Source organism: Musa acuminata, chromosome BXJ3-5 (genome assembly GCF_036884655.1).
Source record: "Musa acuminata AAA Group cultivar baxijiao chromosome BXJ3-5, Cavendish_Baxijiao_AAA, whole genome shotgun sequence".
Taxonomy (NCBI): Eukaryota; Viridiplantae; Streptophyta; class Magnoliopsida; order Zingiberales; family Musaceae; genus Musa; species Musa acuminata.
This window is the reverse complement of record NC_088353.1, coordinates 3113776-3129101: the sequence shown is the minus strand read 5'-3', so window position 1 is coordinate 3129101 and position 15326 is coordinate 3113776. Positions and strand designations below refer to the sequence as shown.

The 15326-nt window shown below is 38.7% G+C and overlaps 2 protein-coding genes and 1 long non-coding RNA gene across 8 annotated transcripts; all 3 read left to right on the top strand.

The window, feature by feature from the left end:
* The first annotated feature begins 1349 nt into the window (after window positions 1-1349).
* LOC135638528 (2,3-bisphosphoglycerate-dependent phosphoglycerate mutase 1-like) lies at window positions 1350-6856 on the top strand. The gene is made up of 9 exons (XM_065151669.1): window positions 1350-1423; window positions 2019-2269; window positions 2573-2796; window positions 2939-3057; window positions 3162-3318; window positions 4395-4496; window positions 4583-4702; window positions 6262-6312; window positions 6401-6856. The coding sequence occupies exons 2-8, from the start codon at window positions 2020-2022 to the stop codon at window positions 6304-6306; spliced, it is 1017 nt and encodes a 338-aa protein (XP_065007741.1). The 5' UTR covers window positions 1350-1423; window position 2019; the 3' UTR covers window positions 6307-6312; window positions 6401-6856.
* Window positions 6857-7291: 435 nt separating this feature from the next.
* On the top strand, window positions 7292-11403 carry LOC135638814 (uncharacterized). 5 transcript variants are annotated; one of them, XR_010496730.1, is made up of 5 exons: window positions 7292-7445; window positions 8610-9600; window positions 9672-9901; window positions 10031-10170; window positions 10560-11403. It is a non-coding gene; the product is annotated as an uncharacterized LOC135638814 (long non-coding RNA). The 5 variants fall into 5 exon arrangements; XR_010496732.1 differs by having other exon boundaries at window positions 9672-10170; window positions 10560-10800; window positions 11071-11403; XR_010496731.1 differs by having other exon boundaries at window positions 9672-10170; window positions 10560-10958; window positions 11071-11403.
* A 368-nt stretch (window positions 11404-11771) lies between these two features.
* LOC103983910 (uncharacterized) lies at window positions 11772-15322 on the top strand. 2 transcript variants are annotated; one of them, XM_065152252.1, is made up of 6 exons: window positions 11772-12567; window positions 12729-12810; window positions 13695-13824; window positions 13963-14277; window positions 14366-14535; window positions 14688-15322. In XM_065152252.1, exons 1-6 carry the CDS (start codon window positions 12247-12249, stop codon window positions 15086-15088), a joined length of 1419 nt encoding a protein of 472 aa, XP_065008324.1. In that variant the 5' UTR covers window positions 11772-12246; the 3' UTR covers window positions 15089-15322. The 2 variants fall into 2 exon arrangements, with proteins under 2 accessions (XP_065008324.1, XP_009399537.2); XM_009401262.3 differs by lacking the exon at window positions 12729-12810 and having other exon boundaries at window positions 11774-12567; window positions 13700-13824.
* Window positions 15323-15326: the final 4 nt, after the last annotated feature.

Below are 15326 nucleotides of genomic sequence, written 5' to 3'. Positions count from 1 at the left end.
ACCATCAACCAGCAGTCACAAGCAAGACAAAGAAATGAAGCAGGTTCACCATACTTTTTTTATCTTTGCTCCAGAGCAGAACAGCAGCTACTAGTTGATGGGAGTCATGGCTTGTTCATTTGGTCTGCCCAGTGTCCTCCACTCAGAGAACATGGGAAGCAGCAACCTCAGCTTGTCCGATAGACACACTGCTGCACTGGTGCAGTACTCAAGAACATGGGGGCTGGCTTTTTGATGCATGCATGGTGTTCAGTCCATTGATTGCTTCAATCAGCCACAGAGAGAGATGCAAACTTCTTCTCTGAACCATTGCTTCTTCATATATGGAACCACTGTATCACACAAACTGTGAGATTGTAGGTTGAAGGATGCTTTGATGGTAGGAGCAACTACAACCAAAAAGTCAAACTCTTTTCTTATTCTCATTCAGCAAATCTTGTATGCATTTTGTACCATCAAAGTTTTAACTTCATTCCTAATGAACTTGTTATCCACAAGTCAAATCAAATTCATAGAACAACTGATCAAGATTATGAGCATTCATAAGGAAGATAATTAAATAGTTCTACAAATTCTAGACATATAACAATATTTTCATCACTGACAAATAAAATGAATTTAAAAGAAAAAAAATATAGCAATTTTTCCGACAGTAAAAAAAATTCATCTTATATTAATTTCTTTCATAAATATTGAACACAAAAACAAAAATCTTCTACTAAATTTAGTTTCTCTAAGGGTTAATCATTGAAGCAATCACAAAAGTTTTGTAGCGCCAATGTGAGTATTGTTCAACTTGTAAAATGTTAATCATCAATCTATTTGTATCTTCGGAGAGTCACAGAAAGTGAAATTTTATTTTAACAAACAATTAATCGTATAAATAGATTTATCACTATCAGAAATTGGAATTTCATGATGCCAATTAGATTGATTAGCATCTTTATGTCTGCAAGAAAAGGCATAAAAGAAATAACTTCAATCATTGACAATTTGGTCAACTCACCATAATTGAAGCCGACGCACGTTGGAAGACGAGATAACCCTTTTGGTTCTCGGTTTCTGCTTTTGCTTTTGCTTTTGCTTTTGTTTCCACCAAAAGGAAAACGTTTTCCCCCTTCTTTCCACGTGTCCACGAAACCCCCTCTCTCTCCCTTACGCCAAGTTTGCCAAAGGTCGTCATTTTAAATCACACGACCACCCGTCTCGCTTCGGCCGATTGAAGCTTGCTCCTTTTCCGACTCCGATCGCCTTCTAAAGAAATGCTCTCTGTCTCTCTCTCACACACACACACATCCGTTCGATCGCTGCTTCTCTTGGCCTCGGTTTGACCGTAATCAAATCGGGTCGGGGGGTTCAACGAAAACGCTACAGATATTGCGGCCTTCAGGCTCTGATCGACCTTCCTGTGCGCCCGAATAAGGTTGACTCTCACATTCTTCTTTCTTTTTCCTACAAAGTGTTCCCAAATGCGTAGAACCGTAGAGAAAAGAGTTCTTTTGTCTGTTTGATTGGAACGCCTTTTTGTCCTCAGAAGGGGATATTTTTGTTCTTTCCGCTGCGTTTTCTAGAGTACATTTGCTAGTTGAAATCCAGAAATTTCATTCATAAAGATCCGTTCTTGAGTCCCGTCGGTGGAGAACTGATTGCCTTCAACACATCTCGTGGTAATTCAATCAGTGGTCTAAATGTTTGAATTTGATTCTTGCATGTTCCTAGCACTTTTCCCTTTTTATTCTTTGGAAGAACCAACATTTCCTTTTTCCTTTTTATGCCATCGTACACTGGTTTTAGTGCAATCTTGCAGTTGACGTATGTTATGGAACCCTTGTGGCAAGCTAGAAAGTTAGATAGAAGAAATTGCATTTTTATCGCAACTGTACTGTGATTATGCTGTTGAAAAACGCATTAAATTTATGTTCTTTTCTCATAAAGTTTTATCCTTTATTTTTCTTTTTGAAGCAATAAATCATGTAACCAACAATATTGTGTTCTCACATTGGTGTATGCTACACCAGAATGGCTTCAATGGCATGCCATCATGCCCTCAGTTCCATCCAAACTCAGGGATTGCAAAATAAAGTTGGAAGCTTTTCAGGGAAAATAGTTTCCAAGGGCTCTATGATAGACATGGGACTTCTTTCAAGAGCAATCTGCTACTCTGTGAGAAGGAATTTGTTTACGGTTCATGCATCAAGCTCTTCTCCAGTTGCCAATCCAATTCAAATACCATCAAATGGCGAATCTAAAGATTTTAGGAAAAAATCAGGTAAGTGTATCTTGCAGTTCTTGCTGTTACTTTGATACTCCTCACATCGCATAGGATGTTATATGCGACTGGCAAACCTTGGTTATTCTTTACTTAATTCTCTAGCAACTGTATATCCAAAGATGACAAACTAGGCTGCTAGCAGCCAAAAAAGGGGACAAAGATGAGAAAGTTTTTAAACTATTTTTGTAGTGGCTAGTTTTAGACTGCTTATGCATTTTCATTAGAAGTTTTACTTCTTTGTAACTAGATATTGATTTTGTTTTATAACTAACATTAAGTATTATCTTATTGCTTTTGCAGATGAAACTGCACTTATACTGATAAGACATGGTGAGTCTTTATGGAATGAGAAAAATCTCTTCACAGGATGTGTTGATGTACCTTTGACTCAAAAGGGTGTGGAGGAAGCAATTGAAGCCGGCAAAAGAATAAGCAATATACCTATTGACATGATCTATACATCTTCACTGATTCGTGCTCAGATGACTGCTATGCTTGCAATGACCCAACATCGCCGCAAGAAGGTTTTTGTTTCTTCCTTTACTTTAACCTTGTTAATTATGTGAAAAACTTCCTTTGTATCCATAGCATCTCTTAATATACTAAATTACCAATAAGCCTGAACAACTTTTTTTTTTCCTTCCTTGCACATTAATTTTAATTCAGGTTCCAATCATCAAGCACAATGAGAGTGAACAGGCCTGGAAATGGAGTCAGATACACAGTGAAGAAACAAAGAAACAGTCCATTCCTGTGATAACATCTTGGCAACTGAATGAAAGAATGTAATTTCTTTTTCTTTTATCCTTCTGTATATGAGGTGACTCATCACTATGAAGCTTACATCAGGATGTCACATGATTTCACTCTCTTCCATTGTTTTCTCTAGGTATGGTGAACTACAAGGCCTCAATAAGCAAGAAACAGCTGACCGTTTTGGAAAAGAAAAAGTTCAAGAATGGCGTCGTAGTTATGATATTCCTCCCCCAGATGGTGAGAGTTTGGAGATGTGTGCTGATAGAGCTGTGGCTTATTTCAAAGAGCAAGTAAGGACTACAGTAGATGATTAAGTTATTTTTAGAAGTTTCAGCTACTGTCACATGGAGTTCAGTTCTTGTTTTTTTTAAAAAATCATCAAGTGAGTCAGAACAACTTCATCGTATGATATGAAGCCTTTATCCTTTCTTCATATTTCTTATTTCTGTATTTGTCCATTTTTCTTATGCTTGGATCCTATAAAAAGCAGAAAAGGGATTGTAATTTGTATATCAGGTACATATCAGTTATTAAATGAATAAGTTTTTCTCCCACAATATGTGTGAGTTGTGAGAGGCTACAAATTGTCCATTGAAGTGAGTTCAAAGGACTTGAAGTGTGTCCAAGAAATTTCCTCTCTTATTTTCCTCTCCTCTCTTCCCTAAATATGATACCATCTAAATTCCACCATCGCAGAATTCTGAAAACCTAAACTCCCTGTTGCCCAAGACTTTTTTTTTTACTGCACTCATTTGATCAAACATTATTGTTGAAAACCTAATGTTGTTGGAGCTACTGAATGTTGAAGGCTAGTAAATAACCTCAAAATCAAATAAATCTAGTGAAGAAGGTGACATCAATGTCTTTTTCCTTGCTCAAGACTGGTGTGCATTTGATTTTGCAGTTTTGCACTACTTTTTCTTTCGTTGTCTGAATTGAGATTTTATAAGTTTGACAAAATCTAAGGTTTATGATGGTTTTTATAGCAAGATAGGCATTTTAGTTAAGTTTGCATATATGGTGGCAAGCGTTAGAATTTTATGTTCCTTGTCACCTAGCATATCTTATGTGTATTCTACTGATGTGTATTCTACTGATTATATAATACATGGATATAATGTTCTGTTTTCCTGAGCAATTTCGTGTCAGTGAAAGATGAACTTTGAGTTATTAATTGCATAGTGAAACTGTAGAAGTTAATTTGACTGTATCTTGACACAAACTGTATATCCTAACACAAACAGCAACATTTGCTGATATCTTGAATTTAAGCTACCTGAGAACTATCCTGTTTTAATCTATTTAGGATGTAGTACATTATATATCACCCTCAGTCACCTGACCACTGGGAAGGATTTCATGATAGATTGTACCTCAACTCTTGACTGGCAAAAATGTGATGATTGCTGCCCATGGAAACTCGCTTAGGTCCATTATTATGTACCTGGACAAGTTGACTTCTCAGGAGGTGAGGAGATGAGCTTTTATTATTAGAAGCTTTGTTTATTACATTAACTGTTTTTGATGTGGTTAAAATTATTACTTCACCTTCAGGTCATCAGCCTTGAACTGTCAACTGGCATTCCTATGCTTTATATATTCAAGGATGGAAAGTTTTTTAGGAGAGGAAGCCCAACCGGTCCTTCTGAGGCTGGTGTTTATGCTTATACCAGAGTATGCAACTTTGACACATTAAATATATTTCTCTTTATAGTTACCACTTTATGCTTGTTCCTTTGATTGACATAATATCCTTTTATTTTCACAATGTTGTTTAGTTGCCTATGATAAGTCTACATGGATGTATAGTTTGCATGAAACTATGTATATTTCTAGCTTTTAAGATAATCTGATTGTTGAATATGCAAGAAAGAAAAGGGAAGGTATTGAGAAATTGATGGCTCTCTGTTGTTATATTCTAGAAACTTATGCTCTGTCTGTCTTGAAAGTTTTCTTTTCTGTACATTCTAATGCTTTTCCATTACTTGTTCAACAAATTAGTGTTTCAATTTTAAGCAACTGGCAAGAAGTCCTTTGCTCCAGTTCTGGTATTCAAAATGCAAATAATGAGGCATTTATGCAAAAATATTTAATTTCATATTTAGGAGCCATTGGTATATCAATTATATCTCCTTGGTTTGATTAACTCTTTTGGTTCTCTGTAAGGTCAGGAGGTTTGCTCATCTTTTGTGTTCTAGCTCATAGGGTGGGCAATATGTTCAGAATCATATATTATTTGATTGTGACAGGAAGATGTTCTTGTCTAGTGTTTATTTTTTTCTTTCTGTTTTGGTTCTTAGGTGGGCAAATAGATTTAAGTATCTTTCTATATCATGTACTGAATCCAAAGGATTGATTTATGTAAAAGGATTTAATTAATCTGCTTAAGAAAATCTAATGAAGCTATAGCATATTTTAGAATCAGTTATGGTGAGTCGAAATGGTTAGACTGCATGAAAACTTAACAGCAGAAAGCAACTTGTAATGAAACAGTATGTGCTGTTTGCTGATGCAACAGTCATAATTGATGATCTCAGACGAGATTTTGAATGTTCTGTTGCTGCAAGGAAATTTGGGATAGTGGCTTAATGCTTTATAGAAATAAAATGAGTAACAATAAATGTAGTATCAGATTATAGTCAAGAAATAGGAGGTAAAATCAAATCTAAGATGTTTTAGAACTCCATATATGTACTAGAATGACTAAATATAAAATACTTTATACATATACTTAAACAACCACATAACCTCAGGTGAAGGAAGTTTGTTTCATTAAAATAACTTTTCTTATGCTTCTAGCGACATGTATGTGATGTTGATTTTTCAATGCCTTGGATTTTTATAAAGAGAACAATTACTTTTCTGGATTAATCAGAATCCTGGATTTTGGATTTTAACTTGTTAAAATATGACATATTGCATAATTAAACTGATTTTATATTCACAGGGAAAAAATTAAGATTCCATACTGCAGTTAACTAGGAATGCTAGAAGATATAATCTTTGAAGTCATTGAAACTAAAATTAAGACAGCAACATTAAAAAATAATGATTTGGACATGGTTAAGTTAATAATGGTTCCTATTCTTATATCTGAGTTAAACAATTCAAGTTCTTAGAAAATCTGTTACATGTTCTGCAGAAACTTCTGCAGACCAAAAGTAGTAAACAATTCAAGTTCCACTTGTTCTTGTTCATGGCGAGTAATGCAATTCTCTTGCCTGTGAATGCAGAGTTTGGCTCTTTACAGACAGAAGCTGGATGAAATGTTCCATTAACTACCCGTAAGCTTGTATCTTTGATCTTCATTTGCATGCTAATTCTACCAACTAAAGTCTGCTAATTTATGCCCCTATGATATGTTCTCCACAGGCTTCAACTAGGCCATACCAGAGTTCTCTCATCAACAAAAAGCTGACCCATTTGTGATGTCTTAATTCCTACAAGCATCTATTGATGAGATCTTTTTCCCCTTGTTCTAGAGATGGATTCGTGCAATGCTGAAGATTATGCAGATTACTTTTTCCCCTTTTCATTTTTGATCTTCATATTATCATAGACTGGGGGTGGTGTTTTGCTACAACTGCCCTATACAAATTCAGAACTGGTGAGATGATAAATCCAGAAGCACAAGGACTTGGAAATCAATGGTTTAAATCTCATTTATCTTCATAATGCTTAAATGTGGGTTCTCTCTTTATCATCATGAAGTACTAGGTTGGCTGGTGCTATCTACCTATCTTCATGTACATGAGATTGTGGTCAAAATTGACCAAAGGTCCTGTCATAATCTTACAACAATTAGTAAGTAAATGATTGGTGTTCTCATCTTTTGTTTGAACAATGGGTAACTGCTTTTCTAGAGAAAGGGTAACTTTCTTTTATTTATCTCAAAATTCGAGTTCATATATATATATATATATATATATTCCATTGTAGTTAATCTCCATTGGACTATTTTATTTTACATTAAGATCTTTGGAAAATCCATTATGATCTCAAAAACTTTAGGTGTATCTCTGAAGTTTAAATAAACATTAATCATGGTTAGAGTTGACGTGATTTTTGTATGGATGTTAATCACAGTGTTATATATATATATATATATATATATATATATATATATATATATATATATATATATATATTCGATCCCATGACTAGGCGTGAAAAGCTTTCGCCAACATGGGGCCCGGTCCAGCTCATCTTTGGTACCCCGTGGCTGAATCGTGTGGTTCCGTGAGTCCAGCCCGAGTCGATAAACCCGACCCAACCGGCCGAAGATAAACCCCGCTTCACCTGCATAACTATTGCTCGACGTCGTCGCCTCCGCCGCAGCCGCTGTGGCTGCCGTCGAAGCGCAACGTCCCCTCGTCGTGGAGCAGACGGCCGCCAGCTACTGGGAGACGTGCTCAGGGTTTGTATATATAATGCACGCGTTTGCTCGACTCCCAAGCTAGGGTTTTTCTTCGGCTGCTCGTCTGTATAGAGTAATTTTGTTTGAAGCGCTTGCTTTGGGTAATTTGTTGATCGTTTTTAGCTTCTTTCCCGTTTCTTTCATCACGTTTGATGAATAGGATCGCGATTTTTTTGTCGATTTATCTAATTGATGGTCTTTGTTGGGGGTCCCTGTGAAGTGCTGTGTTGATGAGCATTGATCCACGGTAAATTTCATTGAACGCGACTCTTTAGAATGTTCCATCTCATTTGAAATTGGAAATAAGAAAGAAACGGATTGGAGGGAAAACAAGAAATGTCAGTCATTATGGGTTTGGTATGTTGGTTTCAAGAACGATAACCTTTAACTTGCTTTTGATCTATCAAATTCTCTCAGCTGTATCTTTGCATCAGCTGGTGTGCATACGACCGTTGGCTTCTAATCAATATGGGTATTGAGCTTATAAAGAAACTAATTTCGACAGGAAAAGGCTAAACATGACAAAAGACATGATATGAGATATATTATCATCACTAAGCAGCAACAAGATAGTCTTAAACTCTTAAGACAGAAGCTCATTGGTTAATTTGCCTGCTTGCTCTGGAATAGTTTGCATAAGTTGTATCAGTTTGCTTTGACTATGTGCATGACTAACTTCTCTTCTAAAAATCAAACTAATGTTATACTTCAAATGGAGTAACAAAAGAACTTCGTTATTCTTCTTTAAGTTCACATTACTCTGGGAAGAACATCTAGTTGTTATAGTTAGGAATTGATATCTATCCTTGATGATTGAGTGTCTAGATGATTTTCTTTGTAACTAGAAAATTTCTAGTATTGTCAATTGCCTAGACCTCTTTGCAATATATTGAACCTGGTGATGCTTATTTATTATTATTATTTGGACAAATAAGATACCAAGGATATATTATTTAAGTCCTTATTTCCATTGGATAGAAGATTAGTGTGTATTTGTCAACTTACAAATCAATGAAAGGAACTTTTAGTTGGGTTGAAGATGTCCAATCCACCATATATACTGTTCAATTGGCCTAGCTTAGAGTTTTCTTATAGCTACTGTTCTTTTTTAATGTCAATGGAGCATGGTCTTTACGTTTTACAGCTCATTTGTTCTTTGTTTAGGTAACTGCTATCGATATTTCTTGGAGAAGCACATGACCGTCCATCAGAATTGTTTGCCTTGATATGGCTTCTTTGCTATTATTCTGGTCAGGTGAAAGTAATCCTGGTTCTTATACATCAACATCAGCGGTCAAAATCCTTGCGACACCTAGTGGTACTGCATTGGCAATTCCAGTCTTCAGGCCAAGGGCAGAAAAGGGCTACAGGCTACTGTTCCACAGTTCTCCTCAAGTTCAAGTGCTTGGCCCTGGGGGAGAAAAATGGATCCCTGGTGTGGAGTCACTGATAATGCCGCTCAGGTTACCAGATTGCAATGTAAACCATGAAGCACAACCCAGCTGGAACTGCAACAGCATTTGGCTCCATGACAAAGATATATTCCTGCAGTATGTTGATGGGACCACAAAAATTTTATGGCCTTGAGAAGCGATAAGGATGCTGTTATAAGACTCCAATGGAGCACAGATGGGACTCTGGGATACCTGGTATGTAGAAACTGGGAAGCAAGTGACAAAGTGTGGAACATTCATCCTTTGTGAATTCATGCTGCCCTTCACAAGGGGCCTACCTCTTATTGTGGGTTGCTCTACTGATGGAACAGCCTAATTCTGGGACTTATATATTTAAGTGGTGCAATCCAGACATTTCTGGACAAGTAGTAGATCGCATCTGTAAGTTCGTCTGGTAGATCACATTTGTAAGTTCCACTGTGATAGCAGAAAACAATTTTACCGGAGGATTGGACAAGGATAACGAAGTATGCGATTTAGCAGGAATGACGTAACAATGACACTCCAATGTCATGGAACAATGTCACTCCAGTGTCATGGGAACATGATCTGATACACAGCTGATTCCTGGTGGATCTTATCTTTTGACTAATGGCATGGATTGCATGCTTTGGGTCCAGAAAAGGCACCTCTTTAGACTTGTTCCCTAATTTGCATGCTTCAATTCTGGGACATGTGCGCCCATATGCTCCCAATATCAGGTATATTAATTATTTTTCTGGGGCCTCGTCTTAACCTTGAGAAGAACTTTCTGAAATGTGTCTGTTCCCAGATGAAAAGATGCCGAAGCCATGGCATTTTGTGCAAGCTCCTGGACACAATGGCTCTGTAAATAAGACTGTTCTATCCAACTGAGCCCGTCATAAGTACTTGCAGTAGAGACAAGCAAATAAATTCTGGGGAGATTTGAAGCATTGGGCACCCCACTTAGCTTGCTTGGAGCTTCGAAAGCTGAGATGGACAATGGTTGCTTTGATCGTACTTGAAAGATATTACTAAATGGTATTTACGGCTTTCTTCATATACAGGTTTTTGGTATCTATGTTCTAGTGCTTATTTTGAGCTGCCAACTTTCATGTCTCCGTAAGCTTGTAGTCTGCTGAAGGATTGGCCTGATTTTTAAAAGAACAGGTTAAAGACTTGGACAACCTAAACAGCAAGCCAAGAGGCCCACAAGAACTCATCCCATCCATAACAGCGTGGAAAATGCATAGCTTGAGCAAGATGGGGAAAATTGCTGTAGAAAATTAGAGAACCTGTTCTGCAAACATGTAACTGCTGCTCACCTTCTTCTATTGTTTTCCTGCATAGGTCTTATTATTAGATACGACACAAATAGCTGGTCCAGTTTCTCATTACTGTTCAATTTTGAAATGTTCTTTTGGTTAACTAGCTCCTCCAATTACAAAATTTTGCTAGCTATATATTTCTTCATTCCTCTTTACATCTTTTAGTGAAGTACCTTGTCACTTGAGGCTACACAAGACACCTGTATCCTCTTTTTGTTCTGTTTTCTTGTATGCTTACTGCAATTTTAGATTTAACAATTGTTAGAAATTGAAAGTGATTATTGATAGTTGAAGATGAAAGATCAATAGTAGATTACATCCAAAAGGCCACGACCATTGTAAATCTAACTTCCCTTTTCTTTTTCCCCAAGGAGTTTGAAGTCCAATGAACATTTCCTGATCTAATGAAGGGCAGACAAAATTGTGGCTTTGTTCCCATGGACCATCATCAGCTCTGGTATATTCTGAGAAATACCATATGTGAAAGTCAACAGATGAAACAATCAAGTCAAAGAGAAATTCCCATTCATAGTACCAGAGAGTGCTTTGTGAGACCAGGTCCCTGGGTCATTAAAGCTGATTGGAAACATCAGCCTGCTATTTCCAAAGGCAGTAAGTATCCAGACTGATTACATCGAACACTTTTCTTCTTCGTGTTTAAATGCAGGTCAAGCATCCAGGTGAGTGAGCTGGGAAGTCCACAGTCATGGGTTTCAAATATATATATATATATATATATATTTTGGTGATGGAACACTGACTCGTTGCTGGTAGCCTTATCCTGACCACTCTGCTGCTCTTTTAATGTGGCCTTTTTCTTCTGCACACAACATCTTTTGATCTGACCAGAGTCTCTTCTTTATTATCCACCGATGAATGCAGCAGGGGAAGCGGACAAATGGTGGGCCAGCCTCTTGCTTTCTGATCGCTCGAGAGACGATGGAGACCTTCCATGAAGAGTAGAGTTCCTTAGGAAGTGGCAGAGCACCAAACGCTGCTGCAAAGGATGTGATCACTAACAGCATCTTTTAAAGGGGTAGTGCTATATAATAAGTTGGCAAAATCATGCAAGCCTACCGTGATGGTTGGCTGCGATATTTTTGTCATTTTTATCTTGATGCGTGTATGCCATCATAACATTGTTACCTGAAATAATTATGATGAGCACTGAAAGATATCGTATTAGAGTGGTGTTATTTGATGCAGTTGATCAAATCATGAGAAGGCCAACATGATATGTGGGATGATTCAACATCATGATGATAGCTTTATGCATGTGATGTTCACGTGGATGACACATACATGCAATATGGATATCACAAAATAAATAATTGATCGATTATTAAAGATAATTGAATCACTAACATATTTAAACTAATTAACTAAATTGATTTAAATACACATTAAAAAATAAATATTTAAAGGTGGTTTTTTTGTTGTTGTTGTTGTTGTTATTCCTAAATGATAATGGATTTAGTTCATTTACTTAATGGATATTCTATATCCATTTTCAAGTGGATCCGAATCCAATTAAACCAGGGAGGTGTAGGCCAAGAGACACCAGGACCTGAGCGGCGCAGACGACAAGTACGCTAAGAAAACACCAGATTGAGCCATAGATCCTTGTCTCCCTTCCTAACCACTCGCCCCTTCTTCCATCTCCGTCCGCCCCACGCCCCCACGAGTCTTCATCCTTCCGTTCCCGTCACAAGGACACTGTCGAGAGGGAGAGGGAGAGAGAGAGAGGACGTGGGTCAAAAAGACGAGAGGGGGCAGCAACATTGCAGTGCACAAGTCGGTGGCCTGTCTTCGTCAGGGATCTCCTGAGACACTGACTCACGCCTCCCCCTCTACCCCACGGCACCGCTCTCACCCCGAGGCGTAGAGCAGCTGAAGCAGTAGCCGACAAACACAGGGAGGGAGATCCGCCCTCTCTCTCTCTCTCTCTCTCCGCCTCCGCACTCCTCTTTTCCTTATATAGAGATGGTTTCCGTCATGAAATGAACGGCGACGCCAGCCCCAAACCCGCGCCTTTTTTTGCCGTTTCCTTCTCTCACGATGGTCCTCCACGACGCGGCGGCCGCGGCGGATGCCGCCGAAGCGGACGCGGGTAGGGGGGAGGAGAAGAAGAGGCGGAGAAGGAAGCGGAAGGGGCGGGGGAGGAGGAAGAAGGCGACGGCCGAAGAGATCCTTGCCTCCGGATTCGTCCGACGGTGGGCCTTCCCTGATGCCTCTGTCAACGACCACGACGGAGATGGCGATGACGGGAAGCCCACCGGAGCCGCGGGACGGGTGGTGTTCGAGTTCCACTCACACTCGACTTGTAGTGACGGGTTCTTGTCCCCGACGGCGCTGGTGGAGAGAGCGCACAGCAAAGGGGTGAGCCTCACTCTGCTGCTCCCTTTCGATCTTTAAGTGGTCTCTTTTGGTTAACGATCGATGCCCGCGAGGTGTTCGCGTCGAGTTCTTGCCGTTTTCGTTGCTTCACCGGGATCCTTGTTGAAAGATTAGGTTTTGACACGACGTTTTGGTTTTCCTAGGATCTTTCGGAATCGTACTCTGCCGCTTTTTCTGGATTTGAGCGTGGTCTTCGTGATCCAAAGTCCCTTCTATTACTAAAAGGTTTCCATTTCCCTTTGGTCCTTCTCTGACTTGTTCGTCTTGCAGCCATAACACGAGCTTCTTTCTCTTTAGTTCATCGAAATATTACCTCTCTTTTTTCTTGGGTTTAATCGGTTGTGACATCAAGTTTGCACCAATTTGTCCATAAGGATAAGTATGATCTGTAGAACACGGATAGTATCTCTTTTTCATTTCTCTGTTGCATTGAACGACAGTGGTGACTATTAATCTTAATGATTAAGCTTCAAGGAGAAATAATTTCATTTACTTGTTGGGAGTCCTCAAATTCTCCTTATGCTGCTGTTCTGCAATTTCTGACATTGATTTATCCTCTCTGCTTTATATCTGTGACCAAGAACAATCAAAATAATGAAGCAACATTTCCACATCAACATCTCCCTTCTCATGTGACTGATCTCCTTTTACCAATTCCTAAACCTGTCAGCTTAAAGTTAACTTAGTTTCTCTATCTGAAGATTTGATTTGTTTGTGTCTTTCTTGGACACAAGATTCACCATTGGTAGTTGATACAGGTAACTAAGGACTTATTGTACTTGCACTCTGTACTTTCTAGCTATTAGTGTGCCACTCATGGGGTAGCCCGAATCAGCTTTCTTTGTTGAGAAGAGCAACTGATGGAGCCGTGATCATTCTTTGGTTTATTGAGTCCTCCATGGATTTATCAGGGCATCTTAGAAAGTTAGTGGAATAAAAGATCTAAGGACTTATACCTACCATACATGTTAATGAATCTAAATACTTGCCAAGAAAATTACAATCACATGCGTGTGTGTTTCTCTGCCTGGAGCATATGTGCATGGTGGTTTGGTGATGCAGGTTTGTTATGTATACTGCGAAACATAATTAGATTACCATGTGTCCAGAGCAGGTGGATGTACTTGCTTTGACAGACCATGACACCATGGCTGGTGTAGCAGAGGCTGTGGAAGCTGCCAATAAGTTTGGAATTAGGATAATTCCAGGAGTTGAGATAAGTGCCGTATATTCTCCTAGGTAAATACTTTTCTGCTTTTCTTTCATAAATATAAGAGGAATATTTCAGTTTTAATAGCTTAAATGATGTTTCGTATAAGTTTTTTGAAATCGATTACTGGGCTTACTTTGCTGACATGCAACATTAACCATGGAAAGGGAAGAGTCTGAGACCGAGGAACCTGTTCACATCCTTGCATATTATGGTAGCTGTGGGCCTTCACAGTTTGAAGATTTGGAGAACTTATTGGCCAACATTAGATATGGCCGTTACCTTCGTGCAGAGGAGATGTTGGTGAAGCTTAGTAAACTCAAAATGCCTCTTAAGTGGGAACATGTCGCCAAGATAGCAGGCGATGGTGTGGCTCCAGGAAGGGTTCATGTGGCTCGTGCCATGGTTGAATCTGGTTTTGTGGAAAACCTGAAGCAAGCTTTTAGTAGATATTTATATGACGGCGGTCCTGCCTATGCTAAGTAAAAGATGCTACCTTTTGTGAAATTTCATGTATTCTTATCTCTTATATCACTTTAAATGATACCTGATGATTGTTAAATCATATAGGGGCAGTGAGCCATTCGCAGAGGATGTTGTGCGATTGATTTGTCAAACTGGGGGTGTAGCAACCTTGGCTCATCCATGGGCATTGAAGAATCCTGTTGTCGTCATCAGGAGCTTGAAAGCTTCTGGTCTTCATGCAATGGAGGTTTATAGGAGTGACGGGAAATTGTCTGGTTTGATGATTTGAATTATCTTGGTTCCCTTTTCATTTTTGGTTCAAGGATACATATAGTAGTTTCTTGATCACTCATTTAAATATGGTGCTTTTGTGCTCTATCATTCTCTTTCACGGCATGCAGCGACAAGATATTCGTTTCCTTGACAGGGTTCGGTGATTTGGCCGATAGGTATGAGCTTGTGAAAATCGGTGGATCAGATTACCATGGAAGAAGTGGGCAAGATGAGTCCGACCTGGGGAGCGTTGCTCTGCCAGTTCTTGCCGTGTATGAATTCTTGAAGCTAGCTCAACCTATTTGGCACATTGCTATGAGAGACATGTTGTCAATGTTTGCCGACGAGCCCTCTGATATCAATCTACAGAAGATTATCAGGTTCGGAAAGTTCAACCTCACCAAGGAATATTCAGGTGTGAGCTGTGGCAAAGATGTTCTTGATCTGTGCCTATCTTCATGGCTAAATAATGAAGAAAGAGAGAATTCCGAACTTGAGGCCATCAAGGTGCAACTTTCTGATACCGTTCTTTGTGATAGAAAGAAATGCCTGTAAGGAGCAGATGATTTCTTCTGGTCTTTCTCTTTCCAATACTTGATCGAAACATTTTGAGCCGGTTTAAACTAGATGGAAGTTACCTGATTATTACAAAAGAAAAGTTTAGGTCTTTTTGGAAATTCATCTTTCCTGTTTCTTCGGTAACTGAGTTGCATGTGATAAGAGAAAATTCTGGTAGAACTTTGTCAAAACACATGTGCATATTTATCATCAATATATTTTTCTTCTTGATTTG

Coding starts and splice junctions, on each gene's coding strand:
- LOC135638528 (XM_065151669.1), top strand. CDS start 2,020: ATGGCTTCAATGGCATGCCATCATGCCCTCAGTTCCATCCAAACTCAG. Junction 3,058..3,161: donor TGGCAACTGAATGAAAGAAT/GTAATTTCTTTT, acceptor TGTTTTCTCTAG/GTATGGTGAACTACAAGGCC. Junction 3,319..4,394: donor TGGCTTATTTCAAAGAGCAA/GTAAGGACTACA, acceptor ATTTCATGATAG/ATTGTACCTCAACTCTTGAC.
- LOC103983910 (XM_065152252.1), top strand. CDS start 12,247: ATGGTCCTCCACGACGCGGCGGCCGCGGCGGATGCCGCCGAAGCGGAC. Junction 12,811..13,694: donor GTCCCTTCTATTACTAAAAG/GTTTCCATTTCC, acceptor CCATGTGTCCAG/AGCAGGTGGATGTACTTGCT. Junction 13,825..13,962: donor AGTGCCGTATATTCTCCTAG/GTAAATACTTTT, acceptor AACCATGGAAAG/GGAAGAGTCTGAGACCGAGG.